This window comes from Cebus imitator, unplaced genomic scaffold, assembly GCF_001604975.1.
Source record: "Cebus imitator isolate Cc_AM_T3 unplaced genomic scaffold, Cebus_imitator-1.0 Scaffold698, whole genome shotgun sequence".
In the NCBI taxonomy this organism is placed as follows: Eukaryota; Metazoa; Chordata; class Mammalia; order Primates; family Cebidae; genus Cebus; species Cebus imitator.
The window spans coordinates 471,329-480,698 of record NW_016108013.1 but is presented as its reverse complement, the minus strand read 5'-3'; the positions used below and the strand labels follow the sequence as shown (position 1 = coordinate 480,698).

The following is a 9,370-nucleotide window of genomic DNA, read 5'->3' as shown; positions in this document are numbered from 1 at the left end:
AAAAAAAAAAAAAAAAAGGAACATCTGCAGCCTGACAATGTGATAGAAAAGAAAATCCCATCTTCTGAGGAGAAATTCAAGCTGGCTGCAGAAATTTGCATAAGAAATGATGAGCCAAATGTTAATCCCCAAGACAATGGGGAAAATGTCTCCAGGCATGTCAGAGGTCTTCACAGCAGCCCTTCCCATCAGAGGCCTGGAGGCCTAGGAGGAAAACATGGTTTCATGGGTCAGGCCCAGGGTCCCTATGCTGTGTGCAGCCTGGGGACTTGGTGCCCTGCATCTCAGCCACTCCAGCCATAGCTGAAAGGGGCCAATGTAGAGCTCGAGATGTGGCTTCAGAGGGTACAAGCCCCAAGCCTTTGCAGCTTCCATGTGGTGTTGAACCTGTGAATGCACAGAAATCAAGAACTGAGGCTTAGGAACCTCCGTCTAGATTTCAAAAGATGTATGGAAATGTCTGGATGCCCAGGCAGAAGTTTCCTGCAGGGGTGGGACCTCTATGGAGAACCTCTGCTAGGGCACTGTGAAAGGGAAATGTGGGGTCAGAGACCTCACACAGAGTTCCTACTGGGGCACCATCTAGTGGAGCTGAGAAGAGGACCATTGTCCTCTAAGACCTGAGAACAGTAGATCCACTGACAGCTTGCACCATGTGCCTGGAAAAGTCGCAGATACTCAATGCCAGCACATGAAAGCAGCCAGGAGGGAGGCTGTACAGGGGCGCTGCTGCCCAAGACCATGGGAATCTAGCACTTGCATCAACATGACTTGCATGTGAGACATAGAGTCAAAGGAGATCACTTTGGAGCTTTAAGATTTGATTGCCCTGCTGGATTTTGGACTTGCATGGGGCCTGCAGCCGCTTTGTTTTGACCAATTTCTCTCATTTGGAATGGCTGTGTTTACCCAATGCCTATACTACCACTGTATCTAGAAAGCAACTTTTGATTTTACAGTCTCACAGGTGGAAGGGACTTGCCTTGTCTCAAATGAGACACTGGACTGTGGACTTATGAGTTAATGCTGAAATGGGCTAAGACTTTGGGGGACTGTTGGGAAGGCACGTTTGTTTTTGAAACGTGAGGACATGAGATTTTTTAAGGAGGGGCCAAGGGCAGAATGATATGGTTTGGCTGTGTCCCTACCCAAATCTCATCTTGAATTTTAACTGCCACAATTCCCATGCGTTGTGGGAGAATCCTGGTGGAATGTGATTGAATTATGGGGGTAGGTCTTTCCTGTGCTGTTCTTGTGATAGTGAATGAGTCTTACGAGATCTGATGGTTTTAAAAAATGGGAGTTCCCTGCACAAGCTCTCTTTCTTTGCCTGCTGCCATCAATGTTAAGACATGACTTGCTCTTCCTTGTCTTATGCCATGATTGTGAGGCCTCCCCAGCCACGTGGAACTTTGAGTCCAATTAAACTTCTTTTGTAAATTGCCCAGTCTTGGGTGTGTCTTTATCAGCAGCATGAAAATGGACTAATACAATAGATTATTTGTTTTATTAATTCAAAACATCACAAATGGAATCAAAAAGTATGTACTTTTTTGGCTTCTTTCACATACAAGGAATTTTGAGACAGATCCATACAGTTTCATAGGTCATTCCTTTTTATTGCTTAGTAATAATTCATTGTATGAGTAATGTTAAGAATAAGATGCTATGAACATTCTTATACAAGGCTTCTTGTAAACATGTTTTCATTTCTCTAACATAAATACTCAGAAATGAAATACTCAAAGATGCTATGAACATTCTTATACAAGGCTTCTTATAAACATGTTTTCATTTCTCTAACATAAATACTCAAATTAAATTTACAGGCTTTGGGATAAGAGTTTGTTAACATTTGAAGAAACTGCCAAACTGTTTCTCAAAGTGATTACATCATTTTACATCTATAACAAGGTGTAAGAATTTCAGTTGGTTCACATCCTTGCTAACATTTGGTGCTGTAAGCCATTTTCATTTTACTAATTCTAATAGAAGTAAGGTAGTACCTCATTGTGATTTTAATTGGAAATTCTGCAATGAATAATGATGCTAAGCACTTTTTCGTATGAATTCTTAATATATATTATTCTTAATATATTAAGAGTTAATATATTAATTATTATTATTTATTATTTTAAATTTATTATAAATAATAATTAATTATTCTTAATATATATTAAGAAGTAACTGCTCAACAGTCTGCATATAAACTTTATCTTCCTTAGCATATTTGGTATAAAAGTAGTTTCTGTAGTCCCACTTAGATCCTGAAGAAGCTTATGATGGAATCTCGTCTAAGGTCTTTATTTGCTAAAATTCTCTTATCATTAATAACCAAACACTACAACTTTGTTATGTTCACAACTTTACTCACCTTTTTTTTGAGACACAGGGTCTCACTCTGTTGCCCAGGCTAGAGTGCTGTGGTATAAACTCAGCTCACTGCACTCAACCTCCTGTGCTCAAGCAATCCTCGACCTCAGCCTTCCAAGTCACTGAGATTACAGGCAAGTGCCACCACAGCTGGCTGATTTTTGTATTTTTTGTAGAGATGGGGTTTCGTCATGTTGCTCAGGCAGGTCTCAAACTCCTGGGTTCATGCAATCTGCCATCCTCAGCCTCCCAAAGTGCTGAGGTTACAGGCATGAGTCATCGGGCTGAGCCTATCTTGTTTACTCCTAAACAAATTCTATTAACATACCCCATGGGGTGAATAAAATCACTTATTACATCATATCTGATTAGACGTAAAAACTTTTTTTCTGTACTTTTATCTCCTTTCACTGAGGCCAAAACTAGAGATGAAATAACAAATACTTTTGTGATAATTCTGTTTTAAACATTAACTGGAATAAGTGGGACACTGGCTGGAGCTTAAATATTTTTGCTATTGAAACCTGTTATAATACTTGGTTGAGCCATGTGAAAGCACCATTTTTATAGGTCAAAATGCTCAAATGTTAACAATTTCATATGGTATGATGAAACAACTACTTTTATTGTTTTGTAAATCACATACTAAATCTTGTTTAAAGTATAATTCTTTATATATAAATTAATTGCTATGTATCTATTAATCTAAAATGTATTATTAATTTTACAACAAGCAGAAATGGAAGATGCTACCTAACAGTACAAGTTTCAAGACTGTGGTGATGTTAAGATATTAAATTTCAGTAGAATATCAACTATGTAAAATTATTCCTTTTTGATGAATTCTTATTCAAAAATATTCCATTTGATTTTTAGTTTGCAAAGCTCAGTTATATTTCTACATTTATCAGTCATTAAGACAGCTGACTTAACAGGCTTTAGAAAACGGAACCCTAAAGACTAGATAATTTTTGTTATGTAATCCTAATCCTCTTTTAAGAATTATGTAGAAACACGTTTCCAACACCAGCTAATGGCCAAGAACATAATACTATTACTTTAAATAAATTGTCTTAAGAAGAAACAAGAGGCTTTTAATTTACTAGTAAAATATTTACTAAGAAAAACACCTAAATGTAACCTATTAAAAAGAATCTTTGCTTTACTTGCTCTTTCCTTATTACGCGACTTTCTAAAGAGCTCTCTTGCTAAAAAGATTAGTGCCTCCTACAAAACTCCACATAAACTTGCACATTTAATTGAAAAATGCTTTGACAACATCTATTAGCCTTAAGACAATCATTCCCCTGCAATGTAAAATGCAAAACAAACATTCTCGCTCCTATCAAACTCAGTTCTGCTTCCCCATTATTTGAATCCAGTAATCAAAGGCTCAGCATTTGAGATACTCTTCTACAAGTCAATCCTTTAAATGTTTGAAGACATTTATGTCTGAGTACATTTCTGCTAGATAAAGCATTTTGAGTTCATTCAATCATCTTCTTTGTGGTTGTTCCCATAAAGGTCTTTACCACATTAATGTTTCTTCCAGAGTCTGCCATTCAAAGAGAAATGCTATGCTCTAGATATGATCTCATCCAAGTCAAATGAGATGATGCTCCACATTATTTTAGGTACTAAATACCTATTAGTGACAACTAAGATCTTATCTTTATGAGGAGGCAAAAATTATTACAATGCTTTCTACATTAAACCTTTGCAACAGTGAGAGACCTATGTGGACAAGACAGTTTACTATGTCAGTAACAGTTCCACTGTATTGAGTTAAAGCTAACTGGAATGCCATGTCATAGAACATCTCATTTATAATAAGCATAAACAGATCCAACTGAAAACCTGAGAAAAATTACTGCCCTTCCCCAGAAAATACACATATAATATTCTATTCCTTATAAGTGAAAGCCTTTCACAGGTGCCTGCAGCCCCTCTTAGAGATCTTAGAGCCATCTATTCACTATTGCATCCCCAATTGCTTAGCATAGTGCCTATTTCACAAGGAGGTATGTAAGAGAACTTATAAATTTAATTAAAAGAATGTTAGTATGACAATCAGGTGTTTCAAAATTGAATTTCATTGTACAAAATCAGAGTCAATAAACCAAATGGTTTTTCAATGGTCCCAAATATTTCTATATTATTTGGGCAATGTTCCCTGGCTCATTTGTAGATAGGAATATATGTATTCATAGATGTCATCAAAATGGCTAAAAATAACCCAGTTTTCTAAAGAAGTCTATGGTTGTTAAAATGAGAAAACTATAGGATGGGCCTGGTGGCTCATGCCTGTAATCCCAGCACTTTGGGAAGCCAAGGCAAGTGAATAGCTTGTGCTTGGGAATTTGAGATCAGTGTGGTCAACATGGTGAAACCCCGTCTCTACTAAAGTACAAAAATTAGCCAGGCGTGGTGGTACACACCTGTAATCCCAGCTACTTGGGAAGCTGAGGCAGAAGAGTTGCTTGAACCCAGGAGGCAGAGGTTGCAGTGAGCTGAAATCGCACTACTGCACTCCACATTCTAGCCTGGGCGACAAAGCGAGATCCTGTCTCAAAAAAAAAAAAAAAGAGAAAACTGTGTGCAGGCATTATTCTACACAAGCATTTCCTTCTGAACAATTACCACACACACCATTTTATGTTTATCAAAAACGAATTTTAACAAATGGAAAGAAGTTTTATGTGTGTTGAATGTGTGTGTGTGTGTGTGTGTGTGTGTGTGTGTGTGTGTGTTTAAAAAGGGCAGAAGCCCAAGGAATAAAACACAGAGAAATGATCAATGGCGTGTGTGTGAAAAGGACAGAAGCCCAAGGAATAAAACATGGATAAATGATCAAGAAAGAACGAGAGAGAGAGAGCGCGAGCGTGCGTGTGTGTGTTTAAAAAGCAGAGAGAGAGAGCGTGTGTGTGTGTGTGTGTGTGTGTGTGTGTGAGTGTGTGTTTAAAAAGGGCAGAAACCCAAGGAATAAAACATGGAGAAATAGTCAAAGATGAGATGAGGCGAAAGTAACACCAGTGGAATTTTCTGAACTTTCTGCTGATAAATATTTCTTTAGTGAAGAAACTAAATTTCAATCTTTGGGGTTAGAAATGTTGTAGGAAAAGCAAATAGTTGAAAGGGGGGAAACAAAAGAGAAAAGATTTATTGAGCATGTATTACAGTGCCAACACCATTTCTCATATATTCTTCACTACAACTTTCTGAGGAAGCATTATCATCTTCATTTTAAAGTACGGTATTTTAAAGTACTTCATTTTAATGTAACTCTCAGAAAAATTAGGTACAGTTAGCCCTCCATATCCACAGATTGAAATTATCTAGAAAGAAATAAAACTAATATAACCATAAAAATACAAATTAAAAATACAGTAAAACAATTTTATACCTAGCATTTACATTGCATTAGGTATTATAAGCATATGGGAGGATGTGCATAGGCTATACACAAATATTATGTAAGGGACTCAAGCATTTGCAGATTTTGTTATCCATTAGGGTCCTGGAACCAGTGCCCCACGGATACCAAGGGACAAATGTAATGTGTCTATAGATGGTAAATGGGCGAATCCAGATTCAAACATAATTGTTAACTCTAAAATCTCACATCATGCATTAAGGTACAATCTACTTAAAACAGTATACATTAGACTTTTTTTTTTTCTTGAGACAGGGTCTTGTTCCGTCACCTAGGCTGGAGTGCAGTGGCGTAATCTTGGCTCACTGCAACCTCCGCCTGCCAGGTTCAAGTAATTCTCCTGCCTCAGCCTCCCAAGTAGCTGGAACTATAGGCATGTGCCGCCATGCCTGGCTAATTTTTCACCATGCTGGCCAGGCTGGTCTCAAACTCCTGACCTTGTGATCCTCCCGCCTTGGTCTCCCAAAGTGCTGGGATTACAAGCATAAGTCACGGTGCCTGGCACATTGAACATTATTTTAAACAAGTATAACTGATCAACAGTAATTGATATTTCCCTGTCATATTTTCTTCATCAACAAAGAAAAAAGAATGTTTTAAACAACTACAAAAGGTTAACATGGGAAATAATAGAAACAGTGGTATAATGTCATGAATAGACCATACTTGGTCTTTGTATTCATAGGAGAAATGGTAAATAAATTTTGCTTTAGGACTACTTTGTTTACCTCCATTTAGCAATTACAAGGAATATAGTGTAATGATACATGCTTATAAAACAATTTCTCATGAGACTAATCAATTCACATTTATTCTTAGGGAATGAAAACTGAGTTTTCTATAGGTTATTTCTTCAAAGCATTAATAAATACTAACAGAAGTCTGCTGAAATTAAAAATGGGGCAAAAAAAGATATGAGTCAATGTCAAGGAAGTTTTTCATAAGCTAGCAGTTAGATATCCATGAGTTTCCCTACTTTATATGACCCCTTATAGTTTCCAAATTAATATATACTGTGGTATTAGAATATTAGAATATTTCTAAATAATAAAGTTATAATGAGAGATAATTAAAGACACAAAGATTCTGAATAAAGGTCCTAGTATTACTCATTGTTTTTTTTTTTTTTTACAGCTATTATTTCATATGTAAACCATGTTTCTTTTAAAATTATATTTCAGGGTTATATATTAAATGTTTCTTTTAAAATATATTTGTCAACACAAATAAAAAATCAAGATTTTTAAAAAGAGAACTATGACAAAAAGGTGCAATGTTCCCCAGATTTCCTCAGAACTTCAATAAACAAATATGTGCACAGCAAATAGAAAATATACTGTGTCAAGGTGAATTGAACAAATTAAATAATTAGAAACAGTTAATGCCAAATAGAAAAGTATAGCTAAATAAGAAACAAACAATGCTTTTCTTATGCTTTTGTCTAACAATGTATTTTTCTGTCTGTATTATTTATAATTATTCAGATTTTGGCTTCCTGAAAAATATGTGTATATAATATGGACTGAACTGCTAAATGTATTCATTGACTTGACAAATAAAAAAACAAGTGCATACTATGGGTACTGTGCTGGATAGTAGGTGAGGCCCTGAAAATTCCCAAAACCTACACACAGAAAAAACACTTCTGTCTCATAAATAACATCCTAGTCAAAATGAGATCAATGTACAAAATACACAAATAAGTGTAAAAAGTTTCCAATAAAAGATACCTGACAATGCATTTCCATGAAGAGCCATCTTGATCATCTTGTTCTTCTATGTACATTCTGACATTGTGATCTTGATCCAATTGGTACCAGTACATGAGGCCATCTTTGTCTCGCCCAATTGGCTGGAGACGCATAGTATCAGCATCCTCCTCATTAATAATATTCTTGAATTTGAGATTGTCATCAAACTGACACTCGCAGAGGTACTGAAAAATAGTCAGAACATGGCTTAAAATACCTCCCAAATATTTCTCTATCACAATAAATATGATACAACTGTAGAACTGATTCAGGGAAAGTGGCAGACAGAACACATATACTGTATTCCTTCTTTCACTAGCCTCTCCCCACTTTCATACAAACTGTTTAGAATAGTCAATATTTTAAGATAACATTTTATATTAATATCATACTAATTTATAGGTTTAATACAACCACTGACACACAAATCAAGTTTTATTTCAAAAGGAATGAAAATGTTTGCACTAAAAAGCTCTCAAATCATCTCATGGTATAAGATTTTTTGTTTTAGGCCCAGCATGGTGGCTCACATCTGTAATCCCAGCACTTGAGGAGGCCAAGGCAGGAGGAGCACTTGAGATCAGGAGTTAAAGACCAGCCTCGGCAACATGGCAAAACACCATCTCTACAAAAAATACAAAAATTGGTCAGGTGTGGTGGTGCACAGCTATTTAGGGGGCTGCAAGGTTGAAGCCGCGGTGAGCTGTGATCTCGCCACTGTACTCTAGCTTGGGCAACAGAGTAAGACCCTATTCCCAGAAACATTTTTTTATCTAAAAATTCTCTTTTTTTTTTTTTTTTTACATTTTATTTTATAAATGACAAATAAAAATTGTATATATTTATCGTATACACCATGGTATTCTGATATATGTGTATAGTGTGGAACGGCTAAACCAAGATAATTAACATAACACACCTACGACCTAATGTACTTAGAATTTTTGGTGGTGAGAACATTTAAAATCTGCCCTCTTAGTAATTTTCAAATATATTATATATTGTTATTATCTATAGTTACCATGTTGTACAACTGATCTCCTGAACTAATTCCTCCTGTCTGATTTTTTGTAACTTGGGCCTTTATCTCCCGTCTACCCCTTGCCTCGCTAATCCCTGGTAATCAACACTCTATTTTGATTCTATGAGTCTGACTCTTAGATTCCACATTAAGAAATAAATCATGGGGTATTTCTTTTGGTGCCTGGGTTGTTTTATGTAACATAACATCCTCCAGGTTCAACGTGTTGTCACAAAAGCGGGAAATCCTGCTTATACGTTCTTCTGTTGACAGACATTTAGAATGATCCTGTATCTTGGTTATTGTGATTAATGATGCAGTAAACACAGGAGTGGAGATACTACTTCAAGAAACAAATTTCACTTCCTCTGGATATATCTAGTGGAATGTTGAATCATACGTTAGTTCTACTTCGAATTTTTTGAGAAACCTCCATGCTATTTTCCATAATGGCTGAACTAATTTACATTCTCACAATCAGTGTACAAGGATTCCTTTTCTATACAACTTTACCAAACTTGTTATCTCTTGTCTTGTCATTTTGATAATAGCCACCCTAACAAGCATGAAATGATATTCCATTGTGGTTTTAATCCACATTTACCTGATAATTAGTGATGCTGAGCATTTATTCATACATCTGTTGGCCATTTACTACGTCTTCTTCTGAGAAATGTCTGTGGAAGTCCTTTGCTCATTTTTACATCAGGTTACTTGTTTTCTTGCTGTTGTCTGAGCTCGTTATATGGTTTGAATATTAAACTCTTCTGGTCGTTTTATACTTTCAGGTCT

The 9,370-nt window shown here is 36.1% G+C and overlaps 1 protein-coding gene across 1 annotated transcript in view; it reads right to left on the bottom strand.

Moving 5' to 3' along the window:
* Window positions 1-9,370, bottom strand: part of RSF1 (remodeling and spacing factor 1) — a 160,203-nt gene that overhangs the window by 74,185 nt on the left and 76,648 nt on the right. Inside the window, exon 4 of the mRNA XM_017518680.2 lies at window positions 7,537-7,742. Within this exon, the coding sequence (XP_017374169.1) occupies window positions 7,537-7,742 (206 nt within the window). The remainder of the gene's footprint in view (window positions 1-7,536; window positions 7,743-9,370) is intronic.